At 41.7% G+C, this 27,778-nt stretch overlaps 1 protein-coding gene across 1 annotated transcript in view; it reads left to right on the top strand.

Moving 5' to 3' along the window:
- LEKR1 (leucine, glutamate and lysine rich 1) overlaps positions 1 to 27,778 on the top strand; it is a 145,386-nt gene that overhangs the window by 33,127 nt on the left and 84,481 nt on the right. Inside the window, exons 4-5 of the mRNA XM_038415169.2 lie at positions 25,889 to 26,008; positions 26,676 to 26,851. Coding sequence (XP_038271097.1) covers positions 25,889 to 26,008; positions 26,676 to 26,851 — 296 coding nt within the window. The remainder of the gene's footprint in view (positions 1 to 25,888; positions 26,009 to 26,675; positions 26,852 to 27,778) is intronic.

Below are 27,778 nucleotides of genomic sequence, written 5' to 3'. Positions count from 1 at the left end.
GTGGCACATGAGAACTCCCCTCGCACATAGTTTCTGCACCCCCACCTTGCTGACTGCGCCAGCAGTGTCAAAAGTGTGTGTGTGGAATTTGGGGGAAAGCTGCTGCACCAAATGGGACTCTTGCAGCCTGCTTCTTTCTTCCTGTCAGTGCATGGTCAGTTCTAGCCTCGAGTTTCAATAAGTGGCACTGGGAAGAAGTCCTTCAACCCCACACTGCCTATGGGAAACCCTTGCCTCTTCCTGTTCCCCACACCAACTAGAGGAGACCATGCGCAGTCAGAAGACACCCACCCACTATGAGAATCAAAATAGATCCAGAGTATGAAGCTGAAATGTTGCTAGGGAATGGGAGAAGTATCAAAGCCAAGGCTCCCACAAGCCAGTGGCTCATCATGCTAACGTGGTTAAGCACATCAGTTTCATAGCCAACAGTACACCAGGGAGTGATGTGTCCAGCATCACATCTGACCGTCTTTGAATTCCCTAATCTGATGGATCAGGTTCCCATTTTGCAGCTTGGTGAACTGGGGGTGACCTTTCAGTGTGAGATGAAGGGAAACGGAAACCTACAACTTTCAGGATGGAGGTCAAGTGACTTAACCACTCAGCCACCACATCTTTAAAAAAGTATGGAGAAGTATGGAGTTTATTAATTTTGGGGGGGAAGAGTATTCGCACAGGAAATCTCCTATGTATCACCAACTGAGATTCTTTTTTTCAAATCATTCAGTGGCCTGCTTAATGTTCGGTTAGAACTATCATTCTGGATTAAACCAATGGCCCATCTAGCCCAGTATCCTGTCTCTGACAGTGGCCAGACCAAAGCTTCAGGAGGAACTGTATAGAAAAGGGCAGTTGGAGTGATCCATCGCTGTTTTCCCCTCTCTTCTGGCAATCTAAGGTTGAGGTCACTGTGAGCATGGGGTTGCATCCCTGACCATCTTGGCTAATAATACTTGATGGACCTATCTTTCATGAATACACCTAGTTCTTTTTTGAATCCAGTTATACTTTTGGCCATCACAACATCCCACAGCAGTGTGTTTCACAGATCAATTGTGCATTGTATTAAAAAGTTTAAAAAAAGGGAATGTTTAGGTCCTCCCCACTCCCCATCCATCCTAAACTTCCTTTTGTTTGTATTAAATGGGCTGCCTATTAATTTCATAGAGTGACCTCTGGTCTTTGTATTGTGGGAAAGGATAAATAACACTTTTCTGTTCACTTTTTCCACGCCATTCATGATTTTATAGACCTCTATATAACCCCCTTAATCATCTCTTTTCTAAGATGAGCAGCCCTAATCTTTGTAGTCTCTCCTCATATGGAAGCCATTCCATACCCTGGATCATCTTTGTTGCCCTTTTCTGAACCTTTTCCATTTCCACTCTGTTTATTTTTATATCTATCTATATCTTTCTGTATGCCTTCTTTATTTCAATTGCTAGTTTTATATTATGCTATCAGTGTCACATAGTTATAGCATGAAAAACAGATAGGTTAGCAACAGGAAAGGAGCTACAGCAACATTTCTACAAAATTTTAGGCACTCTCCTATGTTCTTGCTTACATTTCTCTAGAAAATAAAAGCATATTATGTAAATGCATGAAATCATACAGTTGTAAAGATGCTGTTCATTTAGTTCACCTCCTTCAGTGCTGGTTCATTCCTCACAGTATACATTAGTTTTTCCAATCAATTATTTAAATGATTCAAATGATGTAACTTCGTAGGCTGTTCATTGTCTGTCCCACATCCTGCTATCACAGAAATTCATTCATGTGCTATATACCCACAAGATCCTAACATATTATCATTGCTTAGCATTCCAGAGGAAGAAAAAAAAATCCTTGCTAATATGCTGTGGAGGGCAATCCCCATATTTAAATGATGTATGTAGTGTTATTTTTACCCAGAGATACTAGAGTTGCATAAAAGAGACAACAAAATACTGTTGTATAAATGTTTCTCATACAGTACTTGATTGTGGACATTCAGAAACTGATTCAGAAGATAACTTTTAATGTATTTAATAGTCTGTTTCATGATATACTTTGTGAAACTCTGTATGATCCAAATTCAAACTTTTTTATTTTAATATCCTTGCTACTGTTTCACATTGCCAACTGCATGTTACAAATAGAGTAATTTTTTTGTTTGTTCATACTGCAGGACCAAGTCAAACCTGCATTTTGTCAAAAATATAATTCTTATTCTCCAATAGTATAAAGGTCAGATAGTTTGTTACACTGAGTTTTTTTTTATTGGTTTTCTGACTGCTCTTTTATCAAAATGATAGTGTGTGTGTGTGGAGAGAGGGGAATTAACAGAGGACCGAGCATCTCTGGCCACTTGGAGAAGGGGCCAGATTGATATTTATTAGTGGATTCAATTTAGTCCTAGCATTTCTCTCTCTCACTTGCTGAGAATCTTTCTTCCGCTTCCATCCTTGACTTTCCCTTGATGTTAGCTCACATCTATCATTGTGGGGAAGAAGGGTGGTGGTGGCTCAGAGAGGCAGCTGGGGATGAAACATCTCAGCATACAGTTCAGAAGTGACTTCATACTAAAAAGCAAGAAAGTAAGATGAACCGAAGGCATAAAGCTCATTCATTGCACATTGAGGGAACTGGAAAGGGAGTTGGAGACTTCATTTACACTTCTCATTTAATAGCTCAGTGCTGCAGACCCTGTGAGAATGTTTGTTTATTTCTTTAAAAACTTTCTTTCCAATAACATTTATAGAGAGTATAATTTCTTATGTTATTTTAAAACCATTAATTTGTTACCAAGTTTGACCTGACAATGTCTCTTTAAAGCTGCTTTGGGAAACTTTTCTTTGATATTGCTGGATTGTGTTCAGTTAAAAACTCCCATTTAGGTTGCCTTAACACTTTCTGTGTATATAATTCTCAAGTCTTTTATAATGTTAATTTGTTAATTTTTAAAATAATATAGTGAGCTGGACTCTCCTCTTGTACCCTTCTTACCATGGTATAACTCCATTGACTTCAGTGGAGTTGCTCCTAATTTATACTGGTGTGGGAAGAAAATCAGGCTGATATTTTTCAAATTGAATTTACTGCTGTTGAAAGATGCTTAGACTCTGAAGGCCTTTGTTCCTCTGCAGAACAAGTTGAGAACAGATAGGGGCAATGCAGTTTTCTCTTGACCATTCTACCATTGTATTATAATCCTGTTCTGGAGGTTCATGTCTAGAGGGAAGAAGATTATTCAGCTTCTGGGTGCACTAAATTTTTTACCTCTGTCAAGACTGCAAAGGAGAGTGCCAATTGTGAGTTGATTATCTGTCCACACAGCAATGGAGGGACCACCAACTCATTTCACACAGACCACTGAACAATTGTCAGAGATATTACCTTCATTTACTGTCAGACTGGGCCAGATGTGAACCAGCAACACAGAAGTGAAAGATTTCATATACCATACATTACCAATCTCCTAAATCATCTAGCCCAACTACTATAGATTAAGTTAAACAGGCCACTGAAAAAGCATAATTTGGAAGTAGTTTGTGAATAGGCCCATAAGAAATATGCTTCACAGTTTTTATGTAATGTACAAGATATATATTCTATACCCAATTAATAAATTAAATATTAGTTTCTTCATATAGATGCAGATTAGTCTGCATATGGAATTGAAAGAGACATGTAGAAATGAAAATGATGTAGAGAATGCACAATCCTATCTACCAATAACTTTAGGAATGGGCTATTGACCATTAGTACTACTTCAGGACATATCAGTGTGCACTGAGGTGTCCCTTCCAAATACTTCTCTGCTTTTTCATGATATTCTTTTCATTGTCAGCACCAGTTGTCAACATGTCACAGGCAGCTCCCACTCAGTGCAGACTTCCTCCTGTGTTCAGCATGAACATATGTTGGTTGTGAAGAAAAGATGTTCAGTTTCACAGTTTATGTGAAATATAAGAATGTAGAAGGGAGCACTGTGTTTTCAAGATTCTCTTTTAGTGCCAGGAGTTAATGATCCATTGAGCTCTGTAGGTCTCTGGTCCCTCATGCTAACTATGGCTAAATTAACAAGTTTATTTCCCGCCCCCCTCCCCAATACTGGGAGACAGTATGCAACTATTCAGATTGAACCCCAGCAGGAGGTATAATTATACTTTTTATGTATTAAAGTAGGCCTTCTGATAGCCACTATCTCCAATCAGATTGAGGGTTTTTTAATTTTTATTTAAAGTTGAAAGCTATTTCCTAACAAGATCCAGTATTATACTTTTAATTCAGACAAATGGTCCTTTTAACCATTAAAGCATTAATGCCTAAGTAACTTCAAGAAATATTTATCTTTCAATTAAACATCAAAGTCCAGTCTGCAATGATAATCTCAGGACACAGTAGTCATGGCTCCTGTATTGAGATCTGTTAGATGGCCACATAGTCATCAATACATAAATTCTGCATATTGGTCATCCAGTCTTAGTTGGTCTGGTCCCTTGGTATAACTAAGGGTATGTCTGTACAATGCCATACCCAAAATAGTCTACCTTAGAAAGTTGAATCTAGTGTGGATAACAGTAACAGTGAAGAAGTGCAGTGTAGGCTTTAGCACAGGTAGTACAAGCCCAGCAAGGACCCTTTAAATACAACAATAGCTTTCTTCAAATCCTCTGTAACTTTGCTAGTGTTCCAAGACTTGAAAATGAAAAATAAAAGTAACAATCCATAGAGCTTCCTTGCTAGTTCTTTTAAAACTCTTGTATGCAAGTTTTTAGATCTCATGATTTATAATAGTTTCTGTTTTAACATCATTCTAAGTTACTGTTGGAGTGGAAAATATTTCATCACCATCATCCGATATAAATACATCATCTGTTTTTTTGCTCAAATACAGAACAGAATTATTTATTGAAAACTTCTGCTTTATTATTGACATTCTACCATTACATCTAGTAATGGACCAATACCACTATTAGCATTATTTTGTTCCTAATATACTTTAAAAATTCACTGTTTTGTCTTTAATTCTGCTGGTCACAGATTTCTACTAATGTGTGTTTGCTTCCTTATCAATTTTCTACACTTCCTACGTTCTAATGTATATTAATTGCTATCAAGTTCTCCTTTTTTCCATTTGATAGATTTTGTTTTTAAATTTTATATAGCTGCTTTCACTTCCCATCAAAGCCAAACTGGTGATTTAACCAGTGTAGCCTTCTTTCTTGATTATGGTGATTGTGGCTTTTTGTGCATCTTATAAAATGTTCTTAAACATGGGTGAAAACAACTAGTTTTCAGGTTTTTTTGTTTACATTTATTTGTCCAGGTGATTTAGCTCATAATTGTGTTAAACTTCGTGTGAAATTGGCCTCTTTAAAGCACCCAATATATATATTACTGGTTTGAACTGTATTCTCTTTGGATGTAACAAATGTAATCAAATCATAATCACTTGCATCTAAGTAACCACTATTTTTTAGTTCAGAGATCAGTTCTTTTTTATCTGTCAATATGAACAGGTCTAATGTAGAATTCCCCCTATTGGATGCAACACTTCTTGAGTTAGGAAATTGTCATATATATATACACTTAGAAATTCCAAGAATGTTTTAGTACTGGCAGCATGAGAACTCCAGAATGTGTCACTCAAATTGAATGACCGTAGCCCCTACAGGACCCAGTTATGAATTGGGGCCCCTTTGTGATAGACACTATGCAAACACAGTAATGCAGGTAGGTATAGCCATTTCCCACACCATTCTGCTACTGGACCTCAAAAGTAACTTGTGATACCCCTGTCATGGCTCCCGTAAATGGAAACTGCAAGCAGTAATTGCATGGAATTTTGTGGTGTGTACACTAGCAGCTATGCTGAGATCATCAGACTCATTTAATTTGTAATCTGAACTGATTTAAATCCATGTCCCAAGTGGTTAACTGAGTATGTCACATAGACCCTGAGGACTTTTAACGAATTTGATGTACTTTTTTATTGGACTTTTTAGAATGTACACATCTATACTGCTCAAATAAAACATATTATGAACTTTAAAAGTGTATGATTTGGCAATGTCTTGTTTTTCTTTTATTGTTTTGCTTTTTAATATGGAGACATTTATTAAAAATACTATACTTCATATGCAGAACAAAATTACTCACTACATGGAAATGAGAGAGGGAAAAAACAGTGAATTTGAACTTTACATGAAGTAATGAGATTTTCATTGCTGATAAAAGTAACAGCATTATATGCTAGCAAGTTGAATCCTGCTGTGCGGCAACATTTGATTTACATTTGCAAACCTGTGGGAAAGGATGCTAACAGGAGTAGTTTTCAGAGTAGCAGCCGTGTTAGTCTGTATCTGCAAAAAGAACAGGAGTACTTGTGGCACCTTAGAGACTCACAAATTTATTTGGGCGTAAGCTTTCATGGGCTAAAACGCATCATAGGACCTAATCACAGCAACCACACCATCAAGGGCTTGTTCACCTGCACATCTACCAATGTGATATATGCCATCATGTGCCAGCAATGCCCCTCTGCCATCAACATTGGCCAAACCGGACAGTCTCTATGCAAAAGAATAAATGGACATGAATCAGACGTCAAGAATTATAAATTCAAAAACCAGTCAGAGATCACTTCAGCCTCCCTGGGCACTCAATTACAGATCTAAAAGTGGCAATTCTTCAACAAAAAAACCTTCAAAAACAGACTCCAACAAGAAATTGCAGAACTGGAATTAATTTGCAAACTGGACACCATCAAATTAGGCTTGAATAAAGACTGGGGGTGGATGGGTCATTACACAAACTAAAAACTATTTCCCCATGCTAATTTTTTCCCCTACTGTTACTCACACCTTCTTGCCAAGTGTTTGAAATGGCCATCCTGATTATCACTACAAAAGTTTTTTTTTCTCCTGCTGATAATAGCCCACCTTAATTGAGCTGTCTCGTTAGAGTTGATATGGCAACTTCCATCTTTTCATGTACTCTGAAATGTTCCTACTGTATTTTCCACTCCGTGCATCTGATGAAGTGGGTTTTAGCCCACAAAAGCTTATGCCCAAATAAAGATGTTAGTCTCTAAGGTGCCACAAGTACTCCTGGTTCTTTTTGCTAAGGGTGTCAGTTTCTTCAGTTCTTATTCTCCATTCTTAAGAGGAGACTCTCTCTCTCACCTCATCAAACTTTTAAAAAGAGAAACATTTTTTGTTAGTGTCTCATGATCCCCCTACTACAGAGGCTAAGGGACATTATGAGTGACTGCGCTGTTCTCATGTCTCTTGTACCCTTCTGCCCTTTTAATATTTTCTGTGCAAATGCAATTTCTTGTAGTTACATTTTTTCAAATTTTTTTGCTACAGAAGTGTTCTTCATTTATGAATAGCTTCAAGTCAGAGCACAAGCAAGATTTAGATCAGCAGTTCTCAAACCGTGGGTCAGGACCCCAAAGTGGCTGGCATTAAACTTGCTGGAGCCTGGGGCTGAAGCCCAAGCCCCACCATCTGGGGGCTGAAGCCCAAGTGCTTCAGCGCTGGGTGATGGGACTCAGGTTACAGGCCATCCGCTTGAGGCTGAAGCCCTTGGGCATCTTCTTTGGCCTCCACCCTGGGCAGTTGGGCTTTGGCTCTGGCCCCCTATGCTGAGGGGTGGGACCTGGGCAGACTCAGACTTCAGTCCCCCCCCCCCCGGGATCATGTAGTATTTTTTCTTTATCAGAAGGGGGTCGCAATGCAATGAAGTTTGAGAACCCCTGATTTAGATGTAATTGAACTTCTTATTATGCTCTGCATAGCACACCCTCTTGAGTCACATGACTATCTTAGTAAAGCAAAAGCACAGTCTTAAATTACTCTGCTTAATTTTCTCTTTTTTAAGAAACTTGTAACAATAGATATTTGTGAAGCTGCTTTTATAGTTAATCTTGCATGCTGAGTGTGGTGTAAGAGTGAAAGATTTGTTGCTTGCCATTTGTCGGAATATTTATGATTTACTGAGGATGTAGAATTTTAAAGACCTACTGACATCTCATGGGAAAAAAAGATAAAATGTTATTCAGTCTGTTTCCCGCCCGCCCACCTTCATGTTTATTAGGACATTAGCAGTAAATAAGCATCTTTAATTTCTTTATAGTTCATCTATTTTTATTTCTATTGCTTCCTTGAATTGTAATCATTTGTTTGTGGCATCATAATTAGTTGGTATGGAGATTATTCTGGGTTATGATTTCTTATTTCCTAACCAGCAAGATGCAAAATAACAATGGGTACATTCTTTGAGATACCATGTAAGACCTGATTGTGCCATCCTTATTCAAGCAAAATAGGAAACTTAAGCGGAACTTTTGTGTGATTGAGGGCATGCAGGATAGAGCCTCGGCTCAAAATTGAACAAGACTGGCCAGTAATTGACAGACTCCCTCTTTCTAGTTCTAATAATACCAGCCCAGTGTATGTGCCACCTTAGCATGACTTCACTGCGGGTTAATATGGAATATAATTTTTCACAAGCTTGTAAGGGCAACAAAAAGTAATTAAGTCTAAATGAGAGATAGTCTCTAAGGATGGTCTTCTGGGCATTCAGCTAAAACTGATATCTTTATTGAAACATAAAGATGGAATCAATAGCCATACAGAACAGATTATAAATTCAAAGGGCATTTGTTGGAGAAGAACATTTAAAGCTAAACAGAAATAGGATTTTTAAGGGAAAGTTACTTGCTAGCGTTAGCAAGACGAGCTGAATATCCAGCAAAACATGCTTAGCAGGTATCTATGGACCTTTCCAGGGCAGTGATGGGAGATTTCCACAATTGCAGGCTGTGTTGTAACTGTCTCTGAGTAAATAAACCCTAGTCTCCAGCATAGTTAGTCTAGCTCTTTTCATGAGCAATAAATTTCATTGAAAGATTAATAAAATAAAATATATAAGAGCCCTCCCTATCACTTGGGTACAGTGTGTCAAAGAAGGTAATCTCCTTTTCAATCTGAACTGAATTGATCAGATGCCAATATTATTCAGACCCTGGAGAGCAGAGGCAGTGAACTTCATGTTTCCTTTTTGAATAGGTTAGCGTTCTCGTCCTGCTCTGGTTTCTCCCTATCTTTCCTGTATAAAAATAAGCAAACACTGAATTCTTTCTTGTGCAGAGTGGCTTTCTGCTGAGCTGCATTGGCTGCAACTTGTATATACAGACAAGAGAATTGTTATTGGATCTGCTCCCTGGAGATACAGATTCAGCTCACAAGTAAACAGGGATGTTTGCCAAAGACACACTTTTCACAACGTAAGAAGACTAAAATTTTTGCTTTGTGCTGGAATTTACCAGTAAAATTGATTTAATTGCTACATTCTTGCTTCTTAGCACTGAAAGCTTTATATCCTTGGAGTCCACAAGCAAAATGTTTTGTAACTGGAGCCTTTGATCTTTGGAAGCGCTTAACTGCAAACCAGATTTTGAATCTCTTACTTATGCAAGTGGTACTAGTGGGAATGAAGTTAATGAAACTATTCATGTAACTGCTCAACAATGTGAGTAAGGGGCTCACAATCTGGTTTATGCTGAGAATTGCTTGCTGAAGAATTAGTATTTTTCAGGACAAACAAAACCCTCATATGTGTTTTGTCCAGTTCCTAGTGCACTGGGTCCTTACTGGGCTTTTGGACGCTACTGTAATACAAATGAATAATAATAAAACAAGACAAAATTAAAAAAAATTGTCTGCAACTTGTATATACAGACAAGAGAATTGGTAGTGGATAATAAATAATAAAATCCTATATTGTATTAATTTAGGTAAACCCACTGTGACATACCCAGTGCACAAGTAGCTGTGTAACCCCTTCCCTCTAACCTGGGGTGCCCTTTAAACTGCTTTGCTGTTGTTGCCTCCACTCCTGGACTACTTGCAAACAGCCTCTAGCACACGGATTGGCAACCTTTGGTACGCGGCTCATCAGGGAAAGCCGCTGGCGGGCCGGGAGGGTTTGTTTACCTGCAGCGTCCACAGGTTTGACTGTTTGCAACTCCCACTGGCCACGGTTCATTGTTCCAGGCCAATGGGAGCTGAAGGAAGCGGCGTGGGCCGGGCCACCTCTTCCTGCAGCCCACAGTTACACCATGCAACCTCATTGACTTCAGTTAAATTGCACAAAGTCAGGCTAGAATTTGTCCTGATTCTTTTCATTTTCTTGTTCACTACTAGTGCGGTAAAGTTCATATTGAATGTGGCTGGAGATAGGTGAGAGGGGAGGTGAGACCTCACAATATGCCACTGATCAGCTTGCTGTATCTCACCAGCCATTGTCTGTGATGAAGTGGCTTGAACTGTTTTAGCCGGGAGGCTTCATATCAGGCTTGAAGAAAAGGAGTACTTGTGGCAGCTTAGAGACTAACACATTTATTTGAGCATAAGCTTTCGAGAGCTACAGCTCACTTCATTGGATGCAAGCCGTGGAAAATACAGTGGGGAGATTTATATACACAGAGAACATGAAACAATGGGTGTTACTATACACACTGTAGCAAGAGTGATCAGGTAAGGTGAGCTATTACCAGCAGGAGAGAAAAAGAAACCTTTTGTAGTGATAATCAAGGTGGGCCATTTCCAGCAGTTGACAAGAACATGTGAGGAACAGTGCGGGAAGGGGGGAATAAACATGGGGAAATAGTTTTACTTTGTGTAATGACACATCCACTCCCAGTCTTTATTCAAGCCTAAGTTAATTGTATCCACTTTACAAATTAATTCCAATTCAGCAGTCTCTTGTTGGAGTCTGTTTTCCCCCAACCTGAAGCAAATACTCACCAGCAACCACACCACACAACAAAACCACTAACCCAAGAACCTATCCTTGCAACAAAGCCTGTTGCCAACTGTGTCCACATATCTGTTCAGGGGACACCATCATAGGGCCTAATCACATCAGCCACAGTATCAGAGGCTCGTTCACCTGCACATATACCAATGTGATATATGCCATCCTGTGCCAGCAATGTCCCTCTGCCATGTACATTGGCCAAACTAGACAGTCTCTACATAAAAGAATAAATGGACATGAATCAGACATCAAAAATTATAACATTCAAAAACCAGTCGGAGAACACTTCAATCTCTCTGGTCACTCGATTACAGACCTAAAAGTAGCAATTCTTCAACAAAAAAAACTTCAAAAACGAGAGACTGCTGAATTGGAATTAATTTGCAAACTGGATACAATTAACTTAGGCTTGAATAAAGACTGCGAGTGGATGTGTCATTACACAAAATAAAATTTTTTCCCCATGTTTATTCCCCCCTTCCCCCACTGTTCCTCAGACGTTCTTGTCAACTGCTGGAAATGGCCCACCTTGATTATAACTACAAAAGGTTCCCTCCCCGCCCGCTCTCCTGCTGGTAATAGCTCACCTTACCTGATCACTCTTGTTACAGTGTGCATAGTAACACCCATTGTTTCATGTTCTGTGTATATAAATCTCCCCACTGTATTTTCCACTGCTTGCATCCGATGAAGTGAGCTGTAGCTCACGAGAGCTTATGCTCAAATAAATTTGTTAGTCTCTAATGTGCCACAAGTACTCCTTTTCTTTTTGCGGATACAGACTAACAGGGCTGCTACTCTGAAACATATCAGGCTTGGAATCACTTCACAGCTATGTCTCAGCGTCAGTGGTAGAAGATCCCTCTTGCCTTGCAAAGGTGACTTGCAAAGCTTTTTTGAATTTGTTCACTTCTTCAGCTTATGAGACTGATGGGCTATGAAGAGCCACTTCTGATTTATATATTTCTGTCAAAGCCCTTGTTTTTCATGATTTTTTAAATTAAAAAATATAGGCTCTGGCCTCTTCTCACAGAAACAGAAGAATGAGAGTCCCATCCCACTGTGATCTCACTGTTATTTGCATGCCAAGCACTTGCAAAGAGAATTCCCCTTTCTTACACACTCTCTCAGCATATTGCTGCATTCTTTTGGCTACAGCTGTCACATTGCTGCCTCCCACAATAGAGCTGGAGAGGGACAAAACTCAGACTATTTGCAGCTCAGATTATAGTCAGTGATTAACATGTCCTGGGGAATGTTATGTCACACAAAGGGGTGTGTCCTAAAGATACAGTTCAGGCCTGGTCTACATCTGAAACTTAGACTGAGCTTCGTCACTTGGGCTGTGAAAAATTCACATTCAGAGCAATGTAGTTAAGCTGACCTAAGCCTTGGTATAGACACCATTAGGTTTGACAGAAGAATTCTTCCATTGACTTACCTATCACCTCTTGAGGGGTAGATTTATTACAGCAGAGGGTGGATTTCATTTACTGCAACTTTCTGTCACTGTAGCAATTGTCTACACTACAGAGGAGGAGTCAAAATCAGTACAATTATTTTTTGAGAGTTTACTTTGGAGTGAGGGAAATGTGGTTGCTTTCTTTATTCAATTAATTGCCTTTGTGATTTTTACTTTTTAAGCACCTGATTTTGAGTGCATTGCTCTCCTAAGCAACTTACTATGTCTGCTCATTATTTTGGCCTTTGGTGGACCTTACACAAGTTAATAATGCCATGATTTCATTTTGAATAAATATCATTATACAATCTGTGGCAATATTAAAAGGTTTGGTTTTAACTGTATTAGCCGTAATGTTCAAATTCTGTGCAATACTGGGTATATAAGGACTAAAGAATGTAATGCAGAGTACTAATATTTACTCTGAGTTGTTATTAAAAGTGAGACTGAACATCTTGAAAAAAAATATTTAACAAGTAAATTGGTTCTGATTTTTTAAAAATTAATCTTTTAGACCTAGCTAGATGCAAAATGAAGCTAAGGATTGTCCCTTGTGGATCCTGGAAGGTTCTGGAGTGCTAAGATGGTGGTTGTTGCCACAGAGGCAGCTATTCTGTCTCTTCCCCAGGATATAGGCAAAGGAGCTCATAAAAAGGGAGATATGTTGAATCCTTGTGTTTGACACAGTTCCAGCTTGTTGTTTGGGTTTTTTCCTTATTTTCCCCTCTCTACTTTGATGGCATTTACCACATTTGTCATTTCCTCCCTTTATCTCTGCCACTTTTGCCCACTCTAATTTTATTCAGGATATTTAGGGAGCACTTCAAGGCTTTACTTTGGGTTTATCTTATTCTGTTTCCATTGCCAAAAAAGGTATTGTTTTTTACAGCAAGATAACTAACTTCTGTTAATTATCTCACAGTAAAATTCTAGCAGCAACAAGGCACAAGCGGCGATGTTTATCACAATGTAGCTAGACAAGATCAATGCTATATCTCCCACCTGCATATGAGCTCTCTTAAGCCTGGTCTACACTACCCAGTTTTGTCGACAAAGTCAGGTTTGTTTGGCACAATGGTGAAGGAGTATGCACACTAATGCTCCTCTCACTGATTTAACTTTCCTGCTAAACCAACATAAAACCACCTCAACGAGCGGCATAAAGCTTTTTGCGACAAAGTTAGAGCAATGCAGTATCAGTGTAGACACTACACTTGCTTATGTCTCCCTAAGTGGCCTCCAGGAGGTGTCTCACAATGCCCATCATGAGTGCTCTAGTAAGCAGTTTCTGCTCCGCTGCACTGCAGCCAGGTACACAAGCATGCGCCCCTGTCCCTTTAAATTTTTGAAATTTCACTTCCTGTTTGCTCAGCATGGACAGCTCACATTTCATCTTCCCAGCTGACCATGCTGGCTTTCTGCAGTAAATGGGCTCCAGCACGGAGTACGCTGAGTTGCTGAATATGTTGGGTTTATGGGGAGAGGAGGATGTGCAGTCGCAGCTCCAATCCAGCTGTAGAAACTTTGACACCTACAAGCAGATTTCTCAACCGTACCATGAGCAGGGGCACAAAAGCGACACGCAGCAGTGCCATACTAAGATCAAGGAGTTGAGGCAAGAGATGCCATTGCTCTGGTGTGGTACCAAAAACATGCTGCTTCTACAAGGAGCTGCATGCTATCCTCAGCAGTGACCCCACCTCCACCGCCAAGAGCCCCATGAGTACTTCCGGGGGACTGGAGGCAGTGGAGGATGAAGTGGTGGATGAGAAGCTCGAGTTGGAGGAGGATGTGGCAGGCAGCAGGCTCGTCCGGTGGCATGGTGAGCCAGGACCTCTTTTGGACTTCGGAGGAGTCTAGCTAGTCCCAGCAGTCCGGCTCTGGCATGTCTGAAGCAGAAAAGGGGAGTTCTGGTAACTACTCATTTTTCTTTGATAGTGTGCAATTACATGAGGTAGAGGTGTCCTTTATTTTGTTACATGGTACACGTGGGAGAAGGGATGGAGATTAACAATACCAGGTGCTGTTTACATCTGCTTTGTATTCCCCTGTACAGCTATTCAGTGGGGGCCCTGTGGAAAAGTTTGTTAATGCACACTGAGATCTCCTGGGAATCCTACGTAGAGATCTCTAGGAAACTTTCCTGCAGATACTCTACAATCCTCAGATGAAGGTTCCTTGGCGAAACTGCTTTATTTCTTCCCCCATTCTTCCCCAATTTTGCCGCTCCAATCAGCCATTACTTCTGGAGAAACCAAAATAGCACACAGACAAGCAGCATACAGATCAGGTCTGAAGCTTCACGCGTGCAGGAGATGCACCCTTGCATCTTTGGTTACCCTCAGTAATGTGATTTCAGCTTTGATTGCCCCCGCCTGTGGAAAACGGTGCCAGTATTCAGAATAATGTTCCAAGGTACTTGTATTGATCCCACCCAGACTTTATGTCCCATCTTGCATCCTTCCTCTTCCCCATTCTCTGGGCCAAACTCACCATGTTTAGAGCTCTAGCCAAGCTATTTGCTTGCCAAGGGAAAGTGAGAAAGAAGTGTATGTAACTTCTGTGATTCAAGACTGTGAGTGCACACACAATACTGACTCTGTGTATTGTTTCTTTTGCTTCTGTAGATATACCCCACGAGGGCCAGTTCCTACACACTAGTAGAACCCCATAGTCTGATAAGGAGGCAAATGAGGAGGAGTAAGGAGGGCATGTTTCAGGAATTGCTGCAATCGTCAGATCAGGCCAGTAGCAAGCACAGAGCATGCAGAGAGACAATAAATGAGAACGTACACATGGATAGCCAGGAAAGGAGACTGGGTCAGGAGAGGATAATAAAGCTCATGGAGGACCAATCAGAGATGCTAAGGTCCATGATTGTGCTGCAGGTAGAACAAATTCATGCTTGACTCCCTATGCAGTCCATACAGAACTGCCATCCTTGCCCTCCCCAAACTCCCTCCACACGTACCTCCTATGTTCCCGGCCCATTGTAGTACCCCTTGCACTCCACCCCAGGGACACTTTCCATAACGACAGCTGGACTTGCATGCAGCGGTGAGATCCTCACTTCAGAGAGAGCTGCTCACTGTCATGTCCCTTGTAAGAAATGTTAATCTGTGTATTGCTGTTTAATAAAAATTGAGTTTTACAAAGACATTGGTTCTTTATTTGTGACCTACACAGGGTGATTACCACGGTTTGAATTTCTGTTGCAATCACCATATTTGCAGACTACAATTAATGCTGAGGCAGGAATCATTACAGGAGTCATTCAAGGTGGTGAGTAAACAATGCCAAGCTCAATTCTTTAAAAAAAGACACATTACTGAGGCTCATTGTCAAAGTGCTGCTTCAAAGCCTCCCTAATTCAAATAGCTCCCCACTGAGCCCCTCTAATGGCCTTGGTGTCTGGCTGCTCAAAATCAGCCACTAGGTTGATCCACCTCAGTGCTCTACCTCTGGGAAAACTTTCCCTCCTTGGCTTCGCAAATGGTATGCAGAGCACAGCAGGTTGCTCTGATTATAGGACTATTTTCCTCATTGAGGTCTAATCTGCCAAAAAGGCAGTGCCAGCAACCCTTTAATCTGCTAAACACTCATTCTTTGGTCATTCTGCACCTGTTGAGCCTGTTGTTGAAGTGCCCCTTGCTGCTGTCAAGGTTTCCGGTGTATGGCTTCATCAGCCATGGGAGTAAAGGATAGGCTGGGTCTCCCGGATACTGTGGGCATTTCCACATCCCCCTAAACTTCTGGTCTGGAAAGAAAGTCCCTGCATGAAGCTTTCTACACAGTCCAGTGTTCCTGAAGATGCGTGTGTCATGCACCTTCCCTGACCAGCCTGTGTTGATGTCAGTGAAATGACCCCCGTGATCCACCAGCACCTGCAATACCATAGAGAAGTAGCCCTTTCCATTGATGTACTCCGTCACAAGGTGGTCTGGAGCTAAAATTGGGTTATGTGTGCCAATCTATCGTCCCATTGCAGTTAGGGAATCCCATTGCTACAAAGTCATCCACTATTTCCCATGCATTGCCCAGAGTCACGGTTCTTAGTAGCAGGAGGAGATTAATGGCCCTGCACACTCGCATCACCGCAACCCCGCTGGTAGACTTCTTTCCAGACCAGAAGATTAGGGGGATGTGGAATAGGGGATGTGGAAAAAAGCACCGACTGGCGGGATCGGACTGTGATGCAAGTATGGGATGACAAGCAGTGGCTGCACAACTTTCGTATGCGCAAAGCCACCTTCCTTGAACTGTGTGTGGAGTTCGCCCCACCCTGTGGCTCAAGGACACCAAAATGAGACCTGCCCTACTGGTGAAAAAGCAAGTAATGATCACTGTGTGGAAGCTGGCAACTCCAGACTGCTGTCAGTTTGTGCTTTTTTCCCGAGACCAATAATGATGGTCCACTGTGTGCAGCTGCTCTCAGAATGTCAACATCAGTCTTGAATTGTTTCTTTCCTTCTGGCTCCCCTCACCAGGTATAGCAACTGCAGACTTGCTGGAGTGACTGCATTTAGGGCTTGTCTGCACTGTAGAGTTAATTCAAGTTTCATTCCCACACAAAACCCCTTGAGTGTAGTGGTGCTTTTAATTTGAGCTGGCTGGTCCATCGGGAGATATAGGCTACAACTCATGTTAGCACAACTTGTTAATGGCTAATCCAGTCACTGTGCAGCTCAGGTATAGTTTTGCAGTGTGGCCACTCTTAGGGCTTGTCTACACTGGCAATTTACAGCACTGCCACTTTCTTGCTCAGGACTGTGAAAAAACAGCCCCCTGAGCGCAGCAAGTTTCAGCGCTGTAAAGCGCCAGTGTAGACAGTGCACCAGCACTGGGAGCTACGCCCTTCGTTGAGATGTTTTTTTAGAGCGCTTTTTTAGAGCGCTGCTGGGGCAGCGCTTTAGCATTGTCAGTGTATACTAGCCCTTACTCAAGCTATGTTAAATTGAGAGGAGTTAACTTGAGTGTAGAATACTCAAGTTAACTGCAGTGAAGACAGAGCCCTAAGGCTTATCTTCACTGCAATAGTTAGGCGGAAGTGAAGAGGCAGTGGAGTGAGAAGAAGGAAAGGAAACAAGAAAGTGTGTGTGTGTTTGTCCCAGGAGTCTAGATAATTATAATCTAAGTTTCCTTCCTGCCCCTGGATTGTCATCTCTTGCTTTGCAGTCTCTGTCTTAAAATCCTCAAGGTGGGGACTAGTACTATAGTTTCATTATTTGGTTCTAAAGTGCCACTGTGATAGATCCTGAGACAAGGAAGTGCTTTATATAGCTTAGAAATGACTTTACCAGCTGGTTAAGGATGTATTGATGCAATATACTCCAATGGTGTCTCATTATGATCTTTCAACTCCATCTCAAGTTCAGTAGTTCTCTGGTCCAGAAATCAGTTGGCTTCATTTGCTGAAGGAAAAAAAATACATAAATGCATATTAATCTTGGCTGATCTTTAGTTAAGGTGGAAACATTAAAACACAGTTCCAATTCAGAACTTCCAGACTTTCTAACATCTCCTTAAATCTTCTTTATCAGTAATTGATTGCAGTGTTCCCTCTAATTTTTCCCACACATGTACGGAATAAATTTTACGTGCACCAATATGGAGGTGATGTGTCATAGGGAGGGAGCTCAGGGCTGAGACAGAGGGTTGGGGTATAGGAGGGGGTGAGGCTTTGGCTGGCAGTGTGGGCTCTGGGATGGGGCCAGTGATGAGGGGTTTGGTGTGCAGGAGGGGGCTGGGGCTGGGGGTTGGGGTGCAGAGGGGCTGAGGGCTCCAGCTGGGGGTGCAGGCTGGGGTGAGGGGTTAAGGGTGCATGCTGCCCTGGGGCTATGGTGGGGAGAGAGGACTCCCCTCCAGCTCTCTCTCCCCACAGCAGCATCTGGTCTGGCAGGAGAGGTGCCTCTCCCTGCTGCCATGGCTGCTCTGGGGCTGGGGCCACAGGATAAGTGCCTCTCCCCTGGCTGTGGCAGGTCTGGGGCTGGGCTGGGTTGGGGCACCTCTTCCCCATCCTCTGCAGGTCCAGGGGGGCTGAGCTGGGGCCAGGGGAGGATCTCCTCTCCCCCCATTCACAGCAGGTCAAGGGGGGCTGGGCTGGGGCCGGGGCACTTCTCCCCTCATCCACAGCAGGGCAGGGGGCTGGGGCACCTCTCCCCTCATCCAGGGCAGGGGGCTGGGCTGGGCTGGGCTGGGGCCAGGGGTGGGGTGTCTCTCCTCAGGCCGTGGCAGGTCTGTCTGCAGTTCTGGCTGCAATGGGCTCCGCATCCCTCACAGGTGTCCTGGAGGAACGGCAGCAGAGGCAGACTCCTTTCCAACTCCTGGCAGGCAGTTGGCGGCTGCTGCCTGCCGGCGATGGAGGAAGGGGGCGGAGAGAGGAGCCCTCAACTGGTCAACTGAGAGAAGCGGTGGGGTGGGAGCATAGAGAAGCCCTGGGCCGGTAGGCCCATAGGAGCACGGGGGAGGGTCCGGAGAGGAGCCAGCGCTGCGGCCCTTGGGCCGCAGCGTAAGTGAAGTGGAGCACAGGGCGGGCTGTGGGGCCCCTGCTGAGCATGGGCCTGGTGCCATTATAAACCTGGTACTGGCCGGGCCGGGCTGGGGGAGGGGTGCTGCAGCAGGTCCAGGGCTGGGGGAGAAGCATCTCTCCCCATTGCAGCCCTGAGCACCTGCGCGGCCACGCAGTTTAGAGGGAATTTAGTTGGAGGGAATAATCTGAAATGTTAATCCTTTTGATATCAATGTCATTGGTCATCCTCAGTGCCCTCAGAACACACTTATAGAGAAAGAGAGAACATCGGACAAAAACAGTTCTTATAAAATTTTGCTTGTTTTTTAAAGGGGCACTGTTAAGCAACATAGGCTCAAACTCAAGGTCTGGTTTTAAAAAATAAATGGGGATGGAGAGGAATTGTTTTACAAAAAATTATAATTAACAGAAATCAATCAAAACAATCAGAGTGGGGTTGCTTAGGTTTTTTCCAGCCTAACAGGAAACGTTCCCCCGCCGTGCTTGGGTTTCAAACACAACATTGTGCTCAGGCATGAGAACCGAAAAGTGCAATTGACTACATAATAATGTGAAATTGACCAATTTGATTTCATTTTTCCTAGCTGAGTGAAATTCAGAAAGTAGGTAAACAGAACAAATGGAGATAAGTACATTGGATTTTATAAATTTTTGGAGTTTCATTTTTGTCATGTTGATATTAGAGTTACAGATTTTTTAATTTTAACAGTCTCTATCTAGTAGACTTCTGACAGCTATGCAGTTAAACTTTGTATCAAGCTTTAAATCATGTTGTATCTGTTGTAGACTGGATGATAAAGACATGATTTTGGGTTTGATATCCTTAGTTTTTAATTCTGAATTGCTGTAGCTTTTCAGTAATATTATTTTGGTCAAAAACGTGTTAGCTGTGACAAAGAAAACCTGTACAAATGAGTTGAATGTGAAATTTCCTTTCAGAGTCTAACTATTCTTTCGGACCTCTGTAGCTAAAGAGCCATAGTAATCACAAATGAGACACAACACATTTTAGGATTGCCAACCCACCAGGATTGTTTTGGAGTCTCCAGAAATCGAAGATTAGTCTTTAATTAAAAATTATATCATATGATGAAACCTTCAAGAACACATCCAACCAAAATTGGCAAACCTAATTTTCATACTATTTTACAAAATATTATTAATATAGAATATTGTTAATTACAAAAGTATTCAGAGTAGCAGCCGTGTTAGTCTGTATTCGCAAAAAGAAAAGGAGTACTTGTGGCACCTTAGAGACTAACAAATTTATTAGAGCATAAGCTTTCGTGAGCTACAGCTCACTTCATCGGATGCATTTGGTGGAAAAAACAGAGGAGAGATTTATATACACACACACAGAGAACATGAAACAATGGGTTTATCATACACACTGTAAGGAGAGTGATCACTTAAGATAAGCCATCACCAACAGCAGGGGGGGGAAGGAGGAAAACCTTTCATGGTGACAAGCAGGTAGGCTAATTCCAGCAGTTAACAAGAATATCAGAGGAACAGTGGGGGGTGGGGTGGGAGGGAGAAATACCATGGGGAAATAGTTTTACTTTGTGTAATGACTCATCCATTCCCAGTCTCTATTCAAGCCTAAGTTAATTGTATCCAGTTTGCAAATTAATTCCAATTCAGCAGTCTCTCGTTGGAGTCTGTTTTTGAAGCTTTTTTGTTGAAGTATAGCCACTCTTAGGTCTGTGATCGAGTGACCAGAGAGATTGAAGTGTTCTCCAACTGGTTTTTGAATGTTATAATTCTTGACGTCTGATTTGTGTCCATTCATTCTTTTACGTAGAGACTGTCCAGTTTGGCCAATGTACATGGCAGAGGGGCATTGCTGGCACATGATGGCATATATCACATTGGTAGATGCGCAGGTGAAGGAGCCTCTGATAGTGTGGCTGATGTGATTAGGCCCTATGATGGTATCCCCTGAATAGATATGTGGACAGAGTTGGCAACGGGCTTTGTTGCAAGGATAGGTTCCTGGGTTAGTGGTTCTGTTGTGTGGTGTGTGATTGCTGGTGAGTATTTGCTTCAGATTGGGGGGCTGTCTGTAAGCAAGGACTGGTCTGTCTCCCAAGATCTGAGAGAGCGATGGCTCGTCCTTCAGGATAGGTTGTAGATCCTTGATGATGCGTTGGAGGGGTTTTAGTTGGGGGCTGAAGGTGATGGCTAGTGGCGTTCTGTTGTTTTCTTTGTTGGGCCTGTCCTGTAGTAGGTGACTTCTGGGTACTCTTCTGGCTCTGTCAATCTGTTTCTTCACTTCAGCAGGTGGGTACTGTAGTTGTAGGAATGCATGATAGAGATCTTGTAGGTGTTTGTCTCTGTCTGAGGGGTTGGAGCAAATGCGGTTATATCGTAGCGCTTGGCTGTAGACAATGGATCGAGTGGTATGATCTGGATGAAAGCTAGAGGCATGTAGGTAGGAATAGCGGTCAGTAGGTTTCCGATATAGGGTGGTGTTTATGTGACCATCGCTTATTAGCACCGTAGTGTCCAGGAAGTGGATCTCTTGTGTGGACTGGTCCAGGCTGAGGTTGATGGTGGGATGGAAATTGTTGAAATCATGGTGGAATTCCTCAAGAGCTTCTTTTCCATGGGTCCAGATGATGAAGATGTCATCAATGTAGCGCAAGTAGAGTAGGGGCATTAGGGAACGAGAGCTGAGGAAGCGTTGTTCTAAGTCAGCCATAAAAATGTTGGCATACTGTGGGGCCATGCGGGTACCCATCGCAGTGCCGCTGATTTGAAGGTATACATTGTCACCAAATGTGAAATAGTTATGGGTCAGGACAAAGTCACAAAGTTCTGCCACCAGGTTAGCCGTGACAGAATCGGGGATACTGTTCCTGACGGCTTGTAGTCCATCTTTGTGTGGAATGTTGGTGTAGAGGGCTTCTACATCCATAGTGGCTAGGATGGTGTTTTTAGGAAGATCACCAATGGACTGTAGTTTCCTCAGGAAATCGGTGGTGTCTCGAAGATAGCTGAGAGTGCTGTTAACGAAGGGCCTGAGGAGGGAGTCTACATAGCCAGACAATCCTGCTGTCAGGGTGCCAATGCCTGAGATGATGGGGCGTCCAGGATTTCCAGGTTATGGAAATCCTGGACGCCCCATCATCTCAGGCATTGGCACCCTGACAGCAGGATTGTCTGGCTATGTAGACTCCCTCCTCAGGCCCTTCGTTACCAGCACTCCCAGCTATCTTCGAGACACCACCGATTTCCTGAGGAAACTACAGTCCATTGGTGATCTTCCTAAAAACACCATCCTAGCCACTATGGATGTAGAAGCCCTCTACACCAACATTCCACACAAAGATGGACTACAAGCCGTCAGGAACAGTATCCCCGATACTGTCACGGCTAACCTGGTGGCAGAACTTTGTGACTTTGTCCTGACCCATAACTATTTCACATTTGGTGACAATGTATACCTTCAAATCAGCGGCACTGCGATGGGTACCCGCATGGCCCCACAGTATGCCAACATTTTTATGGCTGACTTAGAACAACGCTTCCTCAGCTCTCGTTCCCTAATGCCCCTACTCTACTTGCGCTACATTGATGACATCTTCATCATCTGGACCCATGGAAAAGAAGCTCTTGAGGAATTCCACCATGATTTCAACAATTTCCATCCCACCATCAACCTCAGCCTGGACCAGTCCACACAAGAGATCCACTTCCTGGACACTACGGTGCTAATAAGCGATGGTCACATAAACACCACCCTATATCGGAAACCTACTGACCGCTATTCCTACCTACATGCCTCTAGCTTTCATCCAGATCATACCACTCGATCCATTGTCTACAGCCAAGAGCTACGATATAACCGCATTTGCTCCAACCCCTCAGACAGAGACAAACACCTACAAGATCTCTATCATGCATTCCTACAACTACAGTACCCACCTGCTGAAGTGAAGAAACAGATTGACAGAGCCAGAAGAGTACCCAGAAGTCACCTACTACGGGACAGGCCCAACAAAGAAAACAACAGAACGCCACTAGCCATCACCTTCAGCCCCCAACTAAAACCCCTCCAACGCATCATCAAGGATCTACAACCTATCCTGAAGGACGAGCCATCGCTCTCTCAGATCTTGGGAGACAGACCAGTCCTTGCTTACAGACAGCCCCCCAATCTGAAGCAAATACTCACCAGCAACCACACACCACACAACAGAACCACTAACCCAGGAACCTATCCTTGCAACAAAGCCCGTTGCCAACTCTGTCCACATATCTATTCAGGGGATACCATCATAGGGCCTAATCACATCAGCCACACTATCAGAGGCTCCTTCACCTGCGCATCTACCAATGTGATATATGCCATCATGTGCCAGCAATGCCCCTCTGCCATGTACATTGGCCAAACTGGACAGTCTCTACGTAAAAGAATGAATGGACACAAATCAGACGTCAAGAATTATAACATTCAAAAACCAGTTGGAGAACACTTCAATCTCTCTGGTCACTCGATCACAGACCTAAGAGTGGCTATACTTCAACAAAAAAGCTTCAAAAACAGACTCCAACGAGAGACTGCTGAATTGGAATTAATTTGCAAACTGGATACAATTAACTTAGGCTTGAATAGAGACTGGGAATGGATGAGTCATTACACAAAGTAAAACTATTTCCCCATGGTATTTCTCCCTCCCACCCCACCCCCCACTGTTCCTCTGATATTCTTGTTAACTGCTGGAATTAGCCTACCTGCTTGTCACCATGAAAGGTTTTCCTCCTTCCCCCCCCTGCTGTTGGTGATGGCTTATCTTAAGTGATCACTCTCCTTACAGTGTGTATGATAAACCCATTGTTTCATGTTCTCTGTGTGTGTGTATATAAATCTCTCCTCTGTTTTTTCCACCAAATGCATCCGATGAAGTGAGCTGTAGCTCACGAAAGCTTATGCTCTAATAAATTTGTTAGTCTCTAAGGTGCCACAAGTACTCCTTTTCTTTTTACAAAAGTATTATTCTTATTTGTCATAGCATAATTTAGATCCAAATGCCGCCTTTTGTTTGTAGGGATAGGACAGGATGCTGAAAGGGCAGGAAGAGTCAAAAGAAAAGGAGTACTTGTGGCACCTTAGAGACTAATAAATTTATTTGAGCTTAAGCTTTCGTGAGCTACAGCTCACTTCATCAAGTGAGCTGTAGCTCACGAAAGCTTATGCTCAAATAAATTTGTTAGTCTCTAAGGTGCCACAAGTACTCCTTTTCTTTTTGCGAATACAAACTAACACGGCTGCTACTCTGAAACCTGGCAGGAAGAGGGTGAGACTTGAAGCCAAACTTGCTGGAGATGTAGTCTAGAGCTCCATTCTAGAGACAGTTGTTCCCTTTGGTGAACCTCCTGACAGATGTGAGGAAAACCTTAATTCTAATATCATACTCTTTCATGTACAAACATGTTTTAGACTGTATTAGCCATATAACTATATAAAGAGTATATCTTCAACTAGCTGAGATCAGAGCTGATGTTTGGCATTTGAGTGTGATAGTGAGAAATTGGAAGTGTATGTTGTAAGTAGTGCTATTGCAGAACTGAAAGTGAATTTGCAGTGGAACTATGGATTTGAGTGTGATATTTGGCTAAAGATATGTGAGCTAGTACTGCCGTGGATCTTAATGTTGGCATAACTAGTTATTTTCTCTTATTTTTAGTGATTATCTTGCTGGGAAATGCACTTGAAAAATCTTAATTCTAAATTGAGGATTATTTTATTGGGTATATAGTACTAAAGAAGAAATCTTTACATTGTAGACTTGTGTGAAAGACCTCCTGTCCATTTTCAGGTTGTCTTCTTCCTCAGGGCTTAGATTTCCTGGGTTTATTAAACAGAACAGAATATTTCTAAGTAGTCCAATTTTCCGTTTAGGTTCCAAATCTTTACTATTTATTTCTTTATTTGACTGATGATTATACTGTCACTGCCTTGGACAGCATAATGGACAGATGACATAAATGCTACAAGGTATTGGGAGCTTAAAAAATAATTTATTTGTAGACAAACATGTTTCTTTACATCCGCTACATCACTTTTGATTATTAAAAGTACAAGAATTTTAAAAATCCAATTTACTTGTTACTATGGAAGCTATTTATTTAAATAAAAAACAATATATTCTACTTAGGCTTCTTTGTGCTACATTTGGTTTTGAACACATCGGGGCACAGTTGTTTGTTTAAAAATAAAATTGGTAATATTGATACTGGACTTTCATTTTTAAAAGATAGAATCATTTGTATAGGTCAGTGGTTCTCAAACTTTAGCAACCCGAGGACCCCCATTTTGATTTAAACATTTTTGGGGATCCCCAAATTCCCCACTCAGCCGCAGGTCCCGCACCCACTCCACCCCTTCCCCAAAGCCCCACCCCACCCCTGCTCCACCCTTGCCTCTCCTCTTCCCCACCTCTTTCTACCCCCTTCCCCAAGGACGCCCTATCCCCGCTCCTCCTCCTCCCTCCTAGCGCCTCTTGCACGCTGCTGAACAGCTGTTCCCTGGCATGCAGGAGGCACTGGGATGGAGGTGGAGGAGTTGAGTGAGGTGAAGTTGATCAGCGGGGCTCGCGGATCCCCTGGAGTACCCTTGCAGACCCCCAGGGTCCACAGACCCAAGTTTGAGAAACGCTAGTATAAGTCTTAGGTTTTGTGAAAGATTGTTCCTACAAAATATGAATTTGGGGCTAAATTTGCACTGACTACATCTCTTGCTCACAATGGGCGGGACATATAATTCATCTCCCTAATCATAACAGTAACACAGAAATAATCCATAGTCAACTCAAAGGTGTCTTGCCCCATGCCTTAAAAGTCAGTAGACTCAAGTTCTGGTGAACAATAAGAGGAAGTATGTTCAGCAACTGGAGATGTTCCACTTAAGCATACCATGTCTAGTCCTAAAGAATGTAATTTCTAGCATTGAAAATTTGACATTTTTTTATAGTGAGAAGTTTTTTCCTCAAAACTAGTGTAAGAAGTAGAATCTGTGGATTTTTAGTTGTGCAAATAGTAACACTATATAACTCTTTTATTTATATATGTAGAATAAATCACTTAACTGTGCAGTTGAAAGATAAACAAAATGAACTACAAAATCTGAATGAGACCTTGAGATGCTTCCAAGAAGAGAAGGAAGTTGCACATAAAAAGTTACAGCTGTTCAGGTAAGAAATTCCTAAAAGGCAATGTGTTAGATCTTTCTTTTGTGAAAAAATGTATAGTACAATCAGTTAACAGGACTTGTCAACAGAATTATAGAATGACAAGGAAAATAGGGCAAATGAAAAAAAGTTTGGAAACATTTCAATGTTTGTTTTTCAGAACATAACAAAATAATATTGTGTTAACAAATACCATTTGGTCATTTTCCAATTGTATTGTTGACAATTTTGTTATTAATCTCAATAGAATAAATGATCAACAGAGTTAAAGTTCTTTTGATATAGTAGCACGTAGAATGCAGTTGCAGTACTGTATTTCTTATACCTCGTTGCAAAGAAGGATTTTTAGCTGGTACACAAATATATATAATCTGAAAACTTTTCCTTTATATTCTAAAGCCATGAAAAAGAATCACAGAACATCTATTTGTCCAATCTAAAATTGTCTTCAATTTTACATAAATGAGGGAGGGAGAAATATTTTGATGTGTTGTGAAGACTGTGTTAAATATTTAATATATTGAATAATTGTAACATAAAATATGATGGAAGGGAAAGTTATTAGCAGTTTTTCTTGGTAAAGCCACAATTTGAAAATATCTTCCCAGACATTTTTATTTGCTTTTTTAAAGAAATGATGGATCTTGTAAATATTTTCCTGTTTTTGCAGAAAAAGATTGGAGAACCATCGGTTAACTCTAAACAAGACTCTTTCATTACTTCCCTTTATTAGAAGAGAGATAGTCAGTATTAAAGAAGTTGTATCTAATAAGCTAGACAACTGGACTGTACTGAAAGAAGAGATTTTTCTACAAATAAAAACTATAAGCAAAGCCACATCAACAGGTAAATCATCAACTTGCCATAATATTTGAGTAGTATACATCTTGATAGTACTCATCACCATGTATTCTTTGACAGGTTCCCATGCCCTGTTTATGATTTATGTCCTGCACTCTGTTTTTGGTCATGTACACATTTGGCACCGTCCGTCATTTTGAATTTTTTTTTATTATTCTTTTATTTTTGGATGGGAAATGTTGTGTGCTTATGTTTTGACATGCTTGGCTGGGTTTTGTGAGAGAATTTTAAAGAAAAGGAGTTTAAAAAAAATAAAGATTGGTGAGGTTTATGAAGGAGAGAGGGTATTTTTGCGAGCAGTGGTTTTAAAATTGGGAACCTAGACACTACGACCATGTCCTTTTACAAGATACCTGGAGACACCAAGAAGCCCAAATTGTTTTAGGCCCTTGATTGTGTTCAGAAGAGATGACCCGTTTACACTTATTTTGCTAAAGAGACAGGGCCGACGTCAAACCCCATGTTTCAGCCTGAAAGTGAACCGAAGAAACAGGAAGACTTTATGGGGTCATCACCACTTGTAAAAGAGGAAAGGAATAGCATGCAAAAAAAAAAAAATTAAAACCACAGCTCACAAAAATACACGGTTTTATCACATGGTCAGACGCTCATTGGCTAGAGTTTTATTCAAATAATCCACTCCGCAATAGCCCGTTTCTGGAAGGAGGTGGTGGCTTTTGTTTTAAAATCTTGGTATGATAGGATTGGTTTGAAAGAATGCAATCTATGACGTAGCAGTAGAACAGCTTCTGATTGCTTCAGCATAGTTTCCTCCCAAGGCTCACCGCCCAGAACAGTTATCATTTCACTACCGGCAATCCTTGGGGTAGGATGCTTCACTCTGTATGTGTTCAGTGACACAGATTCTCTTGTTGCTTTATTTTTTCTTTTTACTTTAAAGTCCTTTCTTCT

The sequence above is a fragment of the Dermochelys coriacea genome, chromosome 9 (genome assembly GCF_009764565.3).
Source record: "Dermochelys coriacea isolate rDerCor1 chromosome 9, rDerCor1.pri.v4, whole genome shotgun sequence".
Lineage (NCBI taxonomy): Eukaryota > Metazoa > Chordata > Testudines > Dermochelyidae > Dermochelys > Dermochelys coriacea.
Note: the sequence above shows the minus strand (reverse complement) of the source record. Positions and strands in the feature narration are given on the sequence as shown.